This window comes from Erythrolamprus reginae, chromosome 3 (assembly GCF_031021105.1).
Source record: "Erythrolamprus reginae isolate rEryReg1 chromosome 3, rEryReg1.hap1, whole genome shotgun sequence".
NCBI lineage: Eukaryota > Metazoa > Chordata > Lepidosauria > Squamata > Dipsadidae > Erythrolamprus > Erythrolamprus reginae.
In genome coordinates this window covers 27832935-27849918 of record NC_091952.1, presented here as the reverse complement: position 1 = coordinate 27849918, position 16984 = coordinate 27832935, and the positions used below count along the sequence as shown (strand labels likewise).

Genomic DNA, 16984 nt, shown 5'->3' with positions numbered 1-16984 from the left:
AAAATAAAGCAGAATTTAATCCTATCTTCCTTAACTGAAATGACACGGCATGCTCAGTATCTTATTAATAGATGCTGGAGCTGAAACAGAGTTGGAAAGAGAACACTGTAATCAAGTACAGTAGAACCTCTGGTCATAAATGCTTCTTCTGACCGTAACCAAATTGTGTTCCGGCCAAAAAATTCACTTTTTTCTTTTCAGCCAATTCCCTTTCCACGCCATTTTGTTTTGTTAGAGCCAAATGTCCAAAATTAGGTTTGGGTTACAACCAAATTATGGAATGAATTATGGTCGTGACCAGAGGGTCTACTATATATCTATACCCTAACTCATAATGAAAGTCCTGGAAACCATAAATTAATGGTATTAATGGTAAAAAATGGTAAAAAAAAAACCCATATTAATGTCTAGAGACTGCAAAGACTGATACCACCAGAATCCATAAAATTTACAGATGAAAGGGCCATAGCTCTATGGTAGAATCCATTTATGGAATTAGCAAATATTAATGAATATGAATATTTAATTCCAGGTATTTTCAGGTAGAGCAGGGAAACCTAGTTTTAGTTTCTATTAGTCACACCCATTGCTCTCTTTCAGTCTAACCTACCTCACAGAGATGATGCTATGGTTTTGAACTGTAGTTTTCTACTAGGCTTATACATAAGTGTATAACAAACAAAGAAAAAAGGCTAAAATTAATTCTTATTCCAGTTGAGTAAGAAATAGTATTGAAATAGATTACGGCAACTTCCTATGTTTTCTGTTCCTAGGATTCAATCTAACTTCACATTCTGTTGTGGTTAGCTCTGGCCCAGCTCCTGCCCCAAGGAATGTGGAGGTGGAGGTGGGGGAAACATCCACATGCCACAGGCCTGTTTTGCTCCCAATAGAATCTGCCGACGAAGTCTCCTCTGACCAAGGAAGCGTGAGTGACAGGGAAGAGGGGAGTTTGGCAGACAGCCCAGGAGGAGATCAATCTTCCTTATCATCCCTGGATTCTGAACAAAAACTTATGACAGACCCACACATGAGGAGAGTGATGCATAGAAGAGAACAATTGAAGGATTATTACAGGAGATAAGTGAGGCCACCTGTGGTTGGGTGGGGCTGCTGTAATTAGTGCTACAGATAAAAAAAGAGCAGCATGCTGATTTAGCCTTGTGGAAGTTTATCTGATTCATAGTGTCGTCAAGATCGTGGTTTTTCTGTTTTGCTGTTTCCCTGTTCAAGACTGTGTGTGGACTTTCTGGACTTTGGAATTGGACTCAATTTCCCAGTTATTGGGTGAGAAATTGGATTGCATTGAACCTGTTCCTTGTGTGTATCAGAACACCCCTTTGACATTTTAAAAGGGAGTTTTTCCTGCTTTTCTATTGATAAAGACTTTTGGTTTTCCTTTTATTGTGTGCTATGTGTCTTCCTGGACTAATTACCCTGTAATTACAGGCGGTTGGGACACGCTGGCAGAACACATTCTAGCTACAAAGATCATACAAGCAATTTTCCATTATTTATTCAGTTTCTCTACTCCTTCGGATCTCAACCTTCTCTACTATTTTTTTTATAATATGGAAATTTTTAACAGCTCTTTTCCAGCTTTCTATTCACAAACCTTCTACATATTTCTGAATGGTATCAACAAGATTTTTAATGCGAAGTGGGAGATTCCAGGGATCTTCCTGAATGCTGATCTGAATCTTGTTCCTGCTTCGAATAGTAGTTTCTTCTTTCTGCTTAAATTCTGCAGAACAAGAAAAGATTTCAGTTCTGATAATAATACAATACCAAAGTGGTTCAGAACAGCAGCCAGTTACACCCTGTGCCAATTTCCGCTTAGCTTATTTCTTTGTAAAGAAAATACCATTCATCACTTTTGATAATATTTTATTGAACGTAATAAATATTATCAAGCATGTAAATAGCATAAATCCAAGATGCATAGGGAAAAATATAGAAAATACTAAAAAACAGAAAAAAGACAGGGTCTGCATACATGCAAATTTACAATATATATGTATATTACCATATTAAACTCGTTTGCTATTGAGATGAACTGTAAAATCTATCCAAATTGGATTGAACTGCAGCTCCTGCCTCTGATATTTCATTATTTCAACTTTGTAGTTTTTTCTAATCTACCTATTGCAGAGGCCTTCTAGAAGAATTTTTGTTATTATGGTATATTATCTATACACACAACCACTTCATGGTCCGTTTCTGTTACTCCCCTCTGGGAGGAGGTTTACAAATATCTATAGCAGAACATCTAGATTCCATAACAGTTTTGTTCCTTATAGAAGATTGACGGCAGAAAAAGACCTCATGGTCCATCTAGTCTGCCCTTATACTATTTTCTGTATTTTATCTTAGGATGGATATATGTTTATCCCAGGCATGTTTAAATTCAGTTACTGTGGATTTACCAACCACGTCTGCTGGAAGTTTGTTCCAAGGATCTACTACCTCTTTCAGTAAAATAATATTTTCTCACATTGCTTCTGATCTTTCCCCCAACTAACCTCAGATTGTGCCCCCTTTTTCTTGTGTTCACTTTCCTATTAAAAACACTTCCCTCCTGAACCTTATTTAATCCTTTAACATATTTAAATGTTTTGATCATGTCCCCCCCTTTTCCTTCTGTCCTCCAAACTATAGAGATTGAGTTCATTAAATCTTTTCTAATACATTTTATGCTTAAGACCTTCCACCATTCTTGTAGCCCGTCTTTGGACCCGTTCAATTTTGTCAATATATTTTTGTAGATGAGGGGGATATTTAGTCAGACAACAACTGTGCAAGTTCTCCCACTTTAAAAAAATGAGAGAGGCCTGTAATTGACATCATAGGTAGACCTCAACTATGAGAGACAACACGAGAAAACACATCCAATCACATTGTCTGACTTTTAATGAATTTTAAACCATGTAACTCTCTCATTTTACTTTCCAACTGTGTATAAATACTGGCTTATTCAATTCTCCTGTAATTTGCTACCATAACATATTGTTAATTTCTGACTAAAGTTTCATTTCATTTTGTGTGATATTTTTAAAAACATATTAATCTGGTTTATACATTCTCTCTTAATATTGCCTTCACCTTCATTATTATTATTTTTTAAATAAAAAGTTTGAACTAATCACTGCTTTGCTGGTACACTGTACAATAAATATGATTAAAATAATAAATCCCCATCCAAATGCTAAGCAGACTAAACTCTGCTTAGCATTTTTGAGCCAAACACTAACCGCTGGCTGTGAAGAAGTTTGGGGTGGGGGAGAAATAGCATTCACATCAACATTAGTTTGATCATTCAGGAAGATGAGGCAATGCTTTTGAAAAGCAACCTCTGAAGCAAAACCAAATAAATAAATGCACACTGCAATTTGCCATTTGTAAATAGCAAGCTCAATTGAGGATGACTGCTGTGTTGCCCGTTTTCCTAGTATAACACAGATAGCTCTGAAAATGATTGAGTGAAATTCATATACAGAAGTTAACAGAGAAAGAGAGTGGGTGAGAGAGAGAGAGAGAGAGAGAGAGAGAGAGAAAGACAGACAGACAGACAGACAGACAGACAGACAGACAGACAGACAGACAGACAGACAGACATAGACAAGGCACCAGAAAAATTATCTCAGTCTTTTAACAATCGACGGGGAATGAAGAAATTATATCATGTTATTTAAGAAACACCAATTTTCCTGAACCAGGCAAGATTACCTTGCAAAGTGTGATCTATTGGGAAATGTTTGATTTCTTCAAAAGCTTTGCTTATTACTGGTCCTTTGAGAAGCACATTGATAGCATCCACCTGTAAAAAAGCACATTTACTGAGTCTTTAATATTCTTCTGGCCTTTTTGGAGATAAAATCCTATTTACAAAAAAAAGCCCTCTAGTGATTACATTTCATCTGTTCTGCTTTGATTGAAAAGCAACCTGGAGCAGATTAAAAATATTGAGTTTCTGGTCTGAAATTGAGAAAACAGTGGCAATTGCTTCCAGCAAAGCTATTATTAATGAAGACTGGGATATGAAGTACTAGTAGAAACTAATACTTATTAACTGTCTATGTATACCCCCACAGGCAAGCCAAGAACTATTAATTTAGAGAGAGATGAATATTTGCTGCATGTCCTACATGATTAAGCTTTGAAAGTCTAAGTTAGAAGATGTGATTATTCAATATCTGTACTCTATTTTCTTTCCTGAGAAACCTCAAAATACCCAACTATGCTATTTAAAAAATCAAAACGAAGTAAAATAAAATAGTCCTTCTCTAATCAATTAATAGTCTTATGAATTACTAATGTAGAACAAATTAGTACTATTTAAAATCTAAAGTAAAGGATTAAACATTCTACCGTATTAACATCAATCATTCAATATAGCAAAAAAAACCAAAACCCCAATCAATCATGCATTAATATTACATTACACAGGTGAGATATTAGTAACTGAGTATAAAATTGAGTTGCATATGATTTTACAGTCCAATTTCTGCAGATACTCCAACAAAGCACTTCCAAGCTAGAAACTGGAAGACTATGAATTCTAGTCCTGCTTTCGGCATGAAAGCTGACTATGTGACTTTGGGTCAGTCACTCACTCTCAGCTCAACCTACCTCACAAGATTGTTGTTGTGGGGGAAATGGAAGGGGGAAGGAGTATTTAAGTTTGTTTGCTGCCTTTAGCTCTTTTTAAAAATGATAAAGGCGGGATAAAAAAAATATAAACTCCAGAAGTGATGAAAGGTTCATGATCAAACCCAGAAAGGGAGTCATAATATTTCTTCCCTACATTTTTCTTTTACATGAAAGGAAAGACGAACGTAACAAAAAGTTCTGGATTATGGCCTCATTGAGTTCCAGGAAGAGTCAGTCTAGTACAGGGGTGACAAACTCACATTGTCATGGTGGCGTCACGTGACATATTGCGACTTTTTTCTCCTTCGCTAAACTGGGCGTTGACATGGTCAACATGTGACACATCTGGCCCACAGGCCGGGAATTTAACAACCCTGGCATCCCATTTAATTATTGCCTGATAACTTTTTAGCTTAGATCTTACTTCCCTAGAATTCTCACCTGACTCATAAGATGGGTGGCAAATACATTTGATAAACAAACAAAGAAACAATGGTTGGCAGAAATTAGCAAGTGAAAGATAGCTAGTTTAATTGACTTTAAAATTTTGATTAAGATTACCATAGTTATTGGCTACATAAATTAAAGGAAGGTTTTTTTCTGAAGTCCAGGCCATGAAAACAAACATTAGGAAAAACAAAGTGTTTTCATGCCATGATTCCAAAGGAGAGACAACTAGTATTAGAAGCCATATGCTGCATGAAATGATGCTTGGCACCTTGAATGACAGAATATCTAGTCTAACCCTCATTCATTCAGAATCTGCTAATACAACCTCCACAACAACCATTGTACAACCATAAAAATATAAAATCTCTTTACCTGGTTAAAAAGATGCTCAAGACAGCCATGAAGCTTGTCTTGTTTGTCTGACGGTATTCTCATGTCACTGGGAAGTTCATCACCTAAGATGAAATAAATAAACTTTGATCATTATTCCCCTGATGAACACAGATCTTTAAATTTGCTCACATTTTTCTTTCGCTTTCTCTTTCATACTCCTTTTTTCCACTCCCTGTTCATTTCCCTTTGTATTCCCATCTATTTATCCAATTTCTAGCTTTTGATGAGTTCGAACCGGTGCAAAGAAATAACGATGACACTTTTGTCGAAAACAGTAGTAAACAGTTTTACTCATCAGTGCAATCCAAAATATCTTCCATCTTAAGTCTTCTATTTTGCAGGAATAAACTTTGCCTTAACTATATACAGTAAAGCTTACTTATACATAGATTCTAAACCAATCCAGGTTTCTCCGTATCAATATTACAGTTCTAACTCAATTAACTGATGCTCAAAAATGCTCCAGCCAGACAACTAACAATATTACCAACAACAACAGCTAACAATTAACAGCCAACAATCACTGTAAAGTTGCTTTGCATTTTATAATGTTCTGGCCCAATCAGGAAGCATTTTACACCCTATAACTCAGCATTCATTACTGTTTAACATGCTTCTTTTATCTTATATGGTAACATAATGGAATATCACCTAGGATTGAATTAATCCTTGACAAGCATTTATTGGGAACATAATTTTTCCCCATGCCTAAAAATATTTTTGGAACAAATTATATGAGCTACAATAGTGAGATTTAATCAGATATCCTGCAGTTAGTTAAAGCACCTATGATTAATAGGACTGCTGAAACTCCTTTTTATAAGCGCTGGATAAGTAACTGTGATAAACTGAAGTGGCAAGATTCCTTGAAACTGATGGCATTGCTCATGTTATTTTGAGAAATAAAATGCATAAAATTTATAGCAAGCTGTGTAGATCCTCAGTATGAGCCCTAAATGTGCTAATATGCCAACAGAGCATTTCTTTAGCAATCTACATTAATTACATTAGAAACATAGAAACATAGAAGACTGACGGCAGAAAAAGACCTCATGGTCCATCTAGTCTGCCCTTATACTATTTTCTATATTTTATCTTAGGATGGGTATATGTTTATCCCAGGCATGTTTAAATTCAGTTACTGTGGATTTACCAACCATGTCTGCTGGAAGTTTGTTCCAAGGATCTACTACTCTTTCAGTGAAATAATATTTTCTCATGTTGCTTTTGATCTTTCCCCCAACTAACTTCAGATTGTGTCCCCTTGTTCTTGTGTTCACTTTCCTATTAAAAACACTTCCCTCCTGAACCTTATTTAACCCTTTGACACATTTAAATGTTTCGATCATGTCCCCCCTTTTCCTTCTGTCCTCCAGACTATACAGATTGAGTTCATGAAGTCTTTCCTGATACGTTTTATGCTTAAGACCTTCCACCATTCTTGTAGCCCGTCTTTGGGCCCGTTCAATTTTGTCAATATCTTTTTGTAGGTGAGGTCTCCAGAACTGAACACAGTATTCCAAATGTGGTCTCACCAGCACTCTATATAAGGGGATCACAATCTCCCTCTTCCTGCTTGTTATACCTCTAGCTATGTAGCCAAGCATCCTACTTGCTTTTCCTACTGCCCGACCACACTGCTCACCCATTTTGAGACTGTCAGAAATCACTACCCCTAAATCCTTCTCTTCTGAAGTTTTTGCTAACACAGAACTGCCAATGCAATACTCAGATTGAGGATTCCTTTTCCCCAAGTGCATTATTTTACATTTGGAAACATTAAACTGCAGTTTCCATTGCTCTGACCATTTATCTAGTAAAGCTAAATCATTTACCATATTACAGACCCCTCCATTCATTTAATTCTTTACTTTTTTATTACTGAATCTACTAACCAGGAATGATTAAAGTTATTATTATACACATCTGGAAAATACTAGGATGGTGTATCATTTAATCCTTGTTGAAAACTTCTATTATAGCATTTACTTACCTGATCCCATTTCGTCACTGCCCAAGTAAGAGCTGTTACTTCGGACACTGGTATAAGAAAGTACTGAATCCCTATTGCTGTTACATTCACTGGAAAGAAAAAAAAGTGATATAATATATAGCATGGGGAGATAAGAGAACATACGGTGAACTCGTTCGTTTCTATCTTATCCATTTCAAATAAAATTCCATGAAGAGAATACTGGCCTTTAGTAATTATTTTTAAGTTCAACTCCCATCTTTCATGCCTTGTCTCCTACTAATGAAGATGCATTACATAATTAATACATTACTCTTGATGAGAATGAAAAAACATGGTAAAGATTCAATATTAAATCTGTCAGGGTTCTTCATGAACTTAAGAAACCACGTCCTATAAGCACCAATTAATATAACCAATTGATAGAAATCATATTCATGTGAAAAGCCATTCATCTCTTGTTTATCTGAATGAAAATTCTTGCCATATGCAATGGGACTTACTTCTCAGTAATATATATTCCAAAAAATTCAGAATAACAGAGTTGGAAGGCTGATGGCACACGTCCATGTGCTGCCTCTATGTTGGTTGAGGCAGGCAGGATTCTCTTGAGTATCACTTGTTGGGGGTCAAGGGATCCCCATACTCAAGATCCCCATGTACAATTGGTGGGGCACTGTGTGACACAGAATGCTGGACTCGATGGGCTTTGGCCTGATTCAGCATGGCTCTTCTTATGTTCTTATGAGCTATATGTGTAGGCACGTGAGCTGTTGCTGTAGCTCAGCTCCAGCATACATGTGCGTGCCCCTAGCAGATTTTTGGCACACACAGAGGCTCTAGGAGGACATTTTCAGCTTCCAGAGGACCTTTGGGGAGGATGGAGGAGGGTGTTTTTGTCCTCTCCAGGCTCCCCAGAAGCCTCTGGAGCCAGGGGAGGTTGAAAAACAGGTCTACCGAGCCCACCAGAAGTTGAGAAATGGGCTGCTTCTGGCTTCCAGAGAGCTTCCAGGGGGCAGTCGAGGCCATTTTCACCCCACAGGTATTGAATTATGGGAGTGGGTACTCACGCATGCATAATAGCGAGCACGCACGTGCTTTTAGCACCAGAGGAAAAATGGTTTGCCATCACTGCCCTATATCATTCCAAACAAATGCCTAACAGATCTCTTCTCAAAAGCTTCAAATGATGGAGCACTCACAACCCAATCAAAAATCAAAAGGGCTGAAATCTATCTTCCCAGAACATTTAAGTTTCTTGGGTTGGTGACTCTTCAAAGAAGAATATCTCTTTTAATATACTGTAACTTTCCACTTATAATGTTTCATTTTCCCAAACATTTTTTCTCCCTTTTCTAAATAGGATACAACATACAGGTACTGTAGAAAGAGCCAAAGATGTATACAAGGAATTATGGGATGTACCGGTAATAATATACCCTGTCAACAAATTCTCTTCTTTACACATTCTTGTAAACTTTACATATCTATCCTCCAATTTGAAAGCTATCAAAATATATTTAATTTATTCTTGAACAGTTGTTCTGCAAGAAGTATGTTTAACTGTTTATGTTTCAAGTACATTTTTCATTTCACTTTGTTTCTGTCCAAATCTGAAAGATAATGGTCTCTTGACGAATTTGCTTTGATCTCAGTAATCTAGAATAGATTATTCTCAGTAATAGAAAGAATTATCAAAATCATGATGCAGAACTAAATGCTTTAAAACAATGAATAAAACCAAACTCAATTGGTACTGACACATATTCATAGCGCATTGAGTCTTAATGTGGAGGCACACTGCCAATTAGGCAGTTTGCTGCTGTTTTGCAAAATATTCTAGGGATTTAAAGCATTTAAAATGTGCTCTTTTATTTGTGCAGTGATCAGCTCTGAAGAGGAAATAAATACCATTAATTCCTATGACTAGGAATCTTGAGCTCATGATATCACTGGTTTAAATATAGAAAGTAAAGGAAATAATATTTCACATTACATTGCTATGGCCCACAGATGCAAAACATGTTTAAAAAATTTCTATAAACTTCTATAAAATTTCTATAAACAATAAGCATTGACAGCTCTTGGCTTCTACCTCAGAGTCATTTATGTTAGCTCTGGCTCGCAGAAAGCAAATTTTCCCTTGCAAGCAGAAACATTCATTCCACCTGCATAGTCATGCTCACAAGAAGTTTAAAAATTGACCATGTTTGGGAACCTCTGAATTATAAAACAGATGTGAAAGCAATCTCAATTTCTAACTGTTATTCTACTCAACCAAGGAGAACTATAAACTACAATTATGTGATGTCCTTGCAAAAAGGAAATACTGTACTATTTTACTCTTTGTGGCCTTTTTGTCATTATCATTTATTTTTAAAATTGAAACTTAAAACTTCATATATTATATATTACACAATATTATTGTGAGCCCGAGTTGTTGTTGTTGTTGTTGTTGTTGTTATTATTATTATTATTATTATTATGTCAATACAACACAACAAACGAGATCACTATGCTGGATTTCGTATTTCATCACCAGTCGGGCGCTTCCCAAGCACCTAGGACTGCGTGATGTAGCGGCAAATTATGTTTGCTGATCCCAGTAAAGTGGCCTTTTGCAATTGACAGATGGAGATCCTGTCAATTCCGATGGTTTTCAAATGTCTGCTGAGATCCTTTGGTACTGCGCCCAGCGTGCCAAGTACCACTGGGACCACTTTCACTGGCTTATGCCACAGACGTTGCAGCTCAATTTTTAGATCTTTGTATTTCACTAATTTCTCTAGCTGCTTCTCCTCAACTCTGTTGTCTCCTGGGATTGCAATGTCGATGATCCATACTTTCTTTTTCTCCACAATCAGGATGTCTGGTGTGTTATGCTTCAGAATTCGGTCAGTCGGAAGTCCCACATTTTTGGCACCGAGTGCCAAATAGAGTGCAGGCCAAAAGCCAGATAATCTTCTGAGTTTTTGTGCACACACAAGCACCAGCCACCTGGTCTACCAGTTTCTGGCATGACCACCGGGATACCGTCCCCATGTCTTTTGGCACGCACACCAGTTGTTCTTGCCATTGCTGGTATTCATGTGCACATGTGTGCCAGAAACCAGGCCAAGCAGCCAATGCCTACGCACACCGGGAGGCTGCTCTTCTGGTTTCCAGCATGCCCATCTGCATGAAAACCAACTAGCCAACATGCCAGAACTCAGAAGAGCAATGGCTGACGGCTCTGCATGCCACTTCCGGCACATATGCCATAGGTTCACCATCATGGGACAAGGGCACGAGTTTATTTATTTATTTATTTATTGGATTTGTATGCCGCCCCTCTCCGCAGACTCAGAGTGGCTAACAACAGCAATAAAACAGCATATAATAATAATCCAATACTAAAACAGTTTAAAACCCTTATTATAAAACCAAACATACATACAGACATACCATGCATAAAATTGTAAAGGCCTAGGGGAAAGAGTATCTCAATTCCCCCATGCCTGGCAGCAGAGGTGGGTTTTAAGCAGCTTACGAAAGGCAAGGAGGGTGGGGGCAATTCTAATCTCTGGGGGGACTGGTTCCAGAGGGCCGGGGCCGCCACAGAGAAGGCTCTTCCCCTGGGTCCCGCCAAACGACATTGTTTAGTTGACGGGACCCGGAGAAGACCCACTCTGTGGGACCTAACTGGTCACTGGGATTCGTGCAGCAGAAGGCGGTCCCTGAGATAATCTGGTCCGGTGCCATGAAGGGCTTTATAGGTCATAACCAACTCTTTGAATTGTGACCGGAAACTGACCGGCAACCAATGCAGACTGCATTGGTTACCCTGTAACGCCAACTAACCAAGGAAACTCAAATCCATGGCATCCATCCTGTATAACTTTATTCCTTTGGAGGTCAGATTGGCCATAGTCCTGCTGGTCTTGTGCCAAGAAGAAACCTCTAAGAAGGCAACTTTTTCCAAAGCAGTACATTTTATTCTGTACTACTTTGCTCATGCTTTGTATGACCCAGAGTTTTTAAATAGAAAATGTAAAATACAAAATACCATTGCTACCATTTCTGGTTGTGAGGGTTATTTTCCAAGCAGCAGGGCTGTGTGTGGTTCATTCTGTGTACTTCCAACTGTCTCAGACTGGTGCCTATCATTTTGAGTCATACGGCCCTTCTTGTGATTGACGCAATCATTATTTGAAACTCCAATTAGTCTGTGTTTTCCGTGGAGGATTGTGTTTGTACACATAAGGCAACAAATCATTGGTTCTGCAAACAACAGCTGCTGGGCTGGTTTCAGACTAAAAGGCTTGAACTTCTGGAAAACCCACAAAAGATTCTCTCTTTCCAGCTGTTTCACTTTGCTGGATACAAGGGAGGGAATTCTTCCTTCTGACCTTACCTGACCTGCCTGAACCTTGAAACCAAGTTGTAAGTTGATCCTGTGACAGACATATGAACCATGTCTAATTATGGAGGACTCTGCAAAGGATACACTTAAATTCATGCCACACCGTCAACAATTACAGACTGGTCAAACATACCACCAATGTTCTATGGTGCTCTGTAAAACATTGAAGTCCTCATTCTATGGAAATGGTATTCCTATAAACTTATCTAATAGTTGATTTTAGGCAATCAGTGCTTGATTGAACTAACTTTGCCTAGGGATATTACATGCACTCTGCATCAGAAGAAATACTGCAGAGATTTATAAGAATCATGAATATTGTGTGGAAAAAAAATGTAATGATACATAAAACACTTATAATCTAGAAATGATCATACAGTGGTACCTCAAGATACGAACCCCTTGTCTTATGAACAACTCGTGATACGAACCCGGGGTTCAGAAAAAATTTGCCTCTTCTTACGAACGTTTTTCAAGTTACAAACGCCAAACCCGAACTTCTGGGTTCGGCGTTCGGAGGCTCCTGGGAAGCCGCCCGGCTGTTTTAAAAGGTGACCGCCGGGCTGGGGGGCTTCCCAGCACCCCCCCCCGAACCCCGAACCCGGAAGTTCGGCAAAAGTTTGGGGTTCGGGGGGGTGCTGGGAAGCCCCCCAGCCCGGCTGTCACCTTTTAAAATAGCCGCACAGCTTTCTAGGAGCCTCCCGAAGCCGAACGCGGAAGTTCGGGTTTGGCGTTCGGCTGCGGGAGGCTCCTGGAAAGCTGCCCGGCTGTTTTAAAAGGTGACAGCCGGGCTGGGGGGCTTCCCAGCACCCCCCCGAACTCCAAACCCGGAAGTTCGGCAAAAGTTCAGGGTTCAGGGGGGGGTGCTGGGAAGCCCCCCAGCCCGGCTGTCACCTTTTAAAATAGCCGTGCAGCTTTCTAGGAGCCTCTCGAAGCCGAACGCGGAAGTTCGGGTTTGGCGTTCGGCTGCGGGAGGCTCCTGGAAAGCCGCCCGGCTGTTTTAAAAGGTGACAGCCGGGCTGGGGGGCTTCCCAGCACCCCCCCAACCCCAAACCCAGAAGTTCGGCAAAAGTTCGGGGTTCTGGAGGTTGCTGGGAAGCCCCCCAGCCCGGCTGTGAAATGCCTTTCGTAGCAGCTGCTAGAGCCGCCGGCATTTCACCTTCCCTCCCAGGCAAAAAGAAGCCGTGGAAAGGGGCACGCCTTCCGCCTGGGAAGTCCGGCCCCATCATCCCAGAATGCGGGCCTTTTTGCCTGGGAGGGAAAGTGAAATGCCGGCGGCTCTAGCAGCTGCTACGAGCGGCATTTCACCTTCCCTCCCAGGCAAAAAGATGCCGGGGAGAAGGGCACGCCTTCCGCCTGGGAAGTCCGGCCCCATCTTCCCAGAATGCCGGCCTTTTTGCAAGGGAGGGAAAGTGAAATGCCGCTCGTAGCAGCTGCTAGAGCCGCCGGCATTTCACCTTCCCTCCCAGGCAAAAAGAAGCCGCGGAGAGGGGCACGCCTTCCGCCTGCCCTATTTGGACCGGGAGTCACTGCTCACAGTCACTCATGCCCTCATCACCTCGAGGCTCGACTACTGTAATGCTCTCTACATGGGGCTACCTTTGAAAAGTGTTCGGAAACTTCAGATCGTGCAGAATGCAGCTGCGAGAGCTATCATGGGCTTTCCTAAATTTGCCCATGTCACACCAACACTCCGCAGTCTGCATTGGTTGCCGATCAGTTTCCGGTCACAATTCAAAGTGTTGGTTATGACCTATAAAGCCCTTCATGGCACCGGACCAGAATATCTCCGGGACCGCCTTCTGCCGCACGAATCCCAGCGACCAGTTAGGTCCCACAGAGTTGGCCTTCTCCGGGTCCCGTCAACTAAACAATGTCGTTTGGCGGGACCCAGGGGAAGAGCCTTCTCTGTGGCGGCCCCGACCCTTTGGAATCAACTCCCCCCAGATATCAGAGTTGCCCCCACCCTCCTAGCCTTTCGTAAGCTCCTTAAAACCCACCTCTGTCGTCAGGCATGGGGGAATTGACATGTTCCTTCCCCCTAGGCTTATAAAATTTTTGTATGGTATGCTAGTGTGTATGATTGGTTTTTAACTTGTGGTGTTCTTAAAATTAATTTAATATTGGATTTGTCTTGTATTGCTGTTGCTGTGAGCCGCCCCGAGTCTGCGGAGAGGGGCGGCATACAAATCTGATTAAACTAAACTAAACTAAACTGGGAAGTCCGGCCCCATCATCCCAGAATGCCGGCCTTTTTGCAAGGGAGGGAAAGTGAAATGCCGCTCGTAGCAGCTGCTAGAGCCGCCGGCATTTCACCTTCCCTCCCAGGCAAAAAGAAGCCGCGCTGCTGCTCCAGTCGCCCGTTCGTCTCCTGCCTCCCGTGCCGATGTTCCCCACTGCGTCGGGGGCCGCCAGCCCCGAATCGGACGCACCCTCGCCGCTACCACTGCCACCGCGCCCACTGCCCGCCCCATCCTCGCTGGAGGTCTAGCCAGAGCCAGGTCCGCTCGGCCGCGCCTCCTCGCCCGCTGCCCAGCCGCCCAGGATGCTGACCTGCAACCTCGCGGCGCGCCCGCCGCCGCCCCGATCCTGCACCTCCTGCTTCCCCCCCCAGCCAAAAATACAAAGGCGGTCTGCCGCTCCCGCGGAGCAATGGGAAGCTGAAGCCGCCGGCGGTTTCAGCCTCCCTTTGCTCCACGCTGCTCCGCCCTGCCTGTCATCCTGGCTCAAGCGGGCGGCGGCAGACCATCTTTGTGTTTTTGGCTGGGGGGGGGAGCAGGAGGACCTTCCTCACTCCCTCCCCCCAGCACTTCACCCAGGACAACAGGCAGGGCGAAGCAGCGTGGGGCAAAGGGAGGCTCAAGCCTCCTTTGGTGGTGGCGGCCGGCTTCCGGGTTTCTGAGTTTTGGGCTTGCATGCATTAATTGCTTTTCCATTGATTCCTATGGGAAACAATGTTTCGTCTTACGAACTTTTCACCTTACGAACCTCCTCCCGGCACCAATTAAGTTCGTATCTTGAGGTACCACTGTATTTGATAAATTTAAAGAATAGTGAACCCTAAACTTCATTCTTGTCTTCTTTTGCTTATAAGCGGAGTCCTCAACCCCTGGCCCACTACTCAAAGGTAGTCTTTTTTACACAAACAGAATTTGTGTAAGTGACGGGCGTGTGCATAAAACCATCTCCTTTCCCTCCACCGCCATCACCAGTCCACAGAATCAGAAAGATTGACAACAACTGGCTTATAGAATATAGATGAGGTATTCCTTTGTGTTCATGTATGTATGTATGTATGTATGTATGTATGTATGTATGTATGTATGTATTCATTTCTCCTGACAATAAGAGACATAACAGAGGGCAAGGGGACGTTCTGTACCACTCATACAGGGCATTTTCTAACAAAACCCACAAATATGTACTTTTAAGCAATTTTGTGGCTACATACACACAAAATTCATAATGCATTTTCATTGCTTCCAAAGTCATAATGAAAACCATGGGTGAATATACCATGTTTCCCTGAAAATAAGACCCTGTCTCATATTTTTTTAAACCCTGAAATAAGTGCTTGTCCTTACTGCCATGCACTCTAAAGCCCAATTGGGCTTATTATCAGAGGACGTCTTATTTCGGGGGAAACAGGGTAGTTGTCAGAAGTTTCAAGCTTTCTTAGCTGCCCTTCATTTTCTTCTATCTATCATCTGACTTCCTTCCAAGAAAATGGTTTCACAGGACTTACCTGTAGGAATCTCTGAAACTTATTGTATCGTGCCCAGAGTCTTCCTGGTCTTCTTCAGATACTTTGAAGCACACCTTCTTCATGCCATGCTCCGCTTTGTCAATGTCACTTTCATCTGCAACCAAAGAAGTGGAGGATATCTCCTCTGTGGAGGGAGGCTCACATAATTCTTCTGCTGTTGGCTCTGTGATAGTTGACAAAAGCCTGCAAAAATAGAAAATGTTATGTTAAGAAAAGTAAAAACTATGTAGATTAGATTAGATTTATTGGATTTATATGCCGGCCTTCTCCGCAAACTCGGGTCGGCTCACAACAATGGTAAAAACAATACATAATAACAAATCCAATACCCACCAATCCAATTACAATTTTAAGCTAAAAAAATCATAAAAAACAACCCCACAATATTAAAAAACAAGCACACAATCAATCTAACACCAAAACAACATGGGCAAGGGGGAGATGATTCAGTTCCCCCATGCCTGACGGCAGAGGTGGGTTTTAAGCAGTTTGCGAAAGGCAAGGAGGGTGGGGGCAATCCTAATCTCAGGGGGGAGCTGGTTCCAGAGGGTTGGAGCCACCACAGAGAAGGCTCTTCCCCTGGGTCCCGCCAGACGACATTGTTTAGTCGACAGGACCCGGAGAAGGCCAACTCTGTGGGACTGAACCGGTCGCTGGGATTCGTGCGGCAGAAGGCGGTCCCGAAGGTATTCTGGTCCGGTGCCATGAAGGGCTTTATAGGTCATAACCAACACTTTGAATTGTGACCGGAAACTGATCGGCAACCAATGCAGACTGCGGAGTGTTGGAGTAATATGGGCATACTTAGAGAAGCCCATAATTGCTCTCGCAGCTGCATTCTGCACGATCTGAAGTTTCCGAACACTTTTCAAAGGTAGCCCCATGTAGAGAGCGTTACAGTAGTCGAGCCTCGAGGTGATGAGGGCATGAGTGACTGTGAGGGGTGTCCTGGAGGGACCCAGTTATTTTGCTAAACTACAAAGGCTCATATAAAATGGAGTTTTGTAAAGTCCCATGAGTTCACTTTAAAAAAAAAAAAACAGAGCATCTTCATTATAAAGTGCTGACTGAAACTAGGACTTAGTGAACGCATGATGATATTTCTGATATGACCCTCGTGAGGATAATCAACTCTTCATTTATTCTTTTTAACTATGAAGGTTGCAACCTTATTCGTCCTAGTGTTTAATAGATTATGTTTTAACTGTTGTGGTCAGCATTTTGGGTAGCTTTTAGATACCGTGCTACAACCTCGCAAGGAGGCAACCTATAAGTATGTGCGCTGAACCTTTGAAAACCTTTATGAATTATAACTCAATTATAATCTAAACTGATCACCTTGAAATATATT

General features: G+C 41.4%; 1 protein-coding gene across 2 annotated transcripts in view; it reads right to left on the bottom strand.

The window, feature by feature from the left end:
• The window catches only part of PREX1 (phosphatidylinositol-3,4,5-trisphosphate dependent Rac exchange factor 1), a 287903-nt gene that overhangs the window by 25773 nt on the left and 245146 nt on the right, over positions 1 to 16984 (bottom strand). For both annotated transcript variants that reach the window (XM_070744658.1, XM_070744659.1), the window contains exons 26-30: positions 15613 to 15816; positions 7487 to 7575; positions 5473 to 5555; positions 3727 to 3817; positions 1616 to 1744 (exon numbers count right to left, since the gene is read on the bottom strand). In XM_070744658.1, coding sequence (XP_070600759.1) covers positions 1616 to 1744; positions 3727 to 3817; positions 5473 to 5555; positions 7487 to 7575; positions 15613 to 15816 — 596 coding nt within the window. The remainder of the gene's footprint in view (positions 1 to 1615; positions 1745 to 3726; positions 3818 to 5472; positions 5556 to 7486; positions 7576 to 15612; positions 15817 to 16984) is intronic.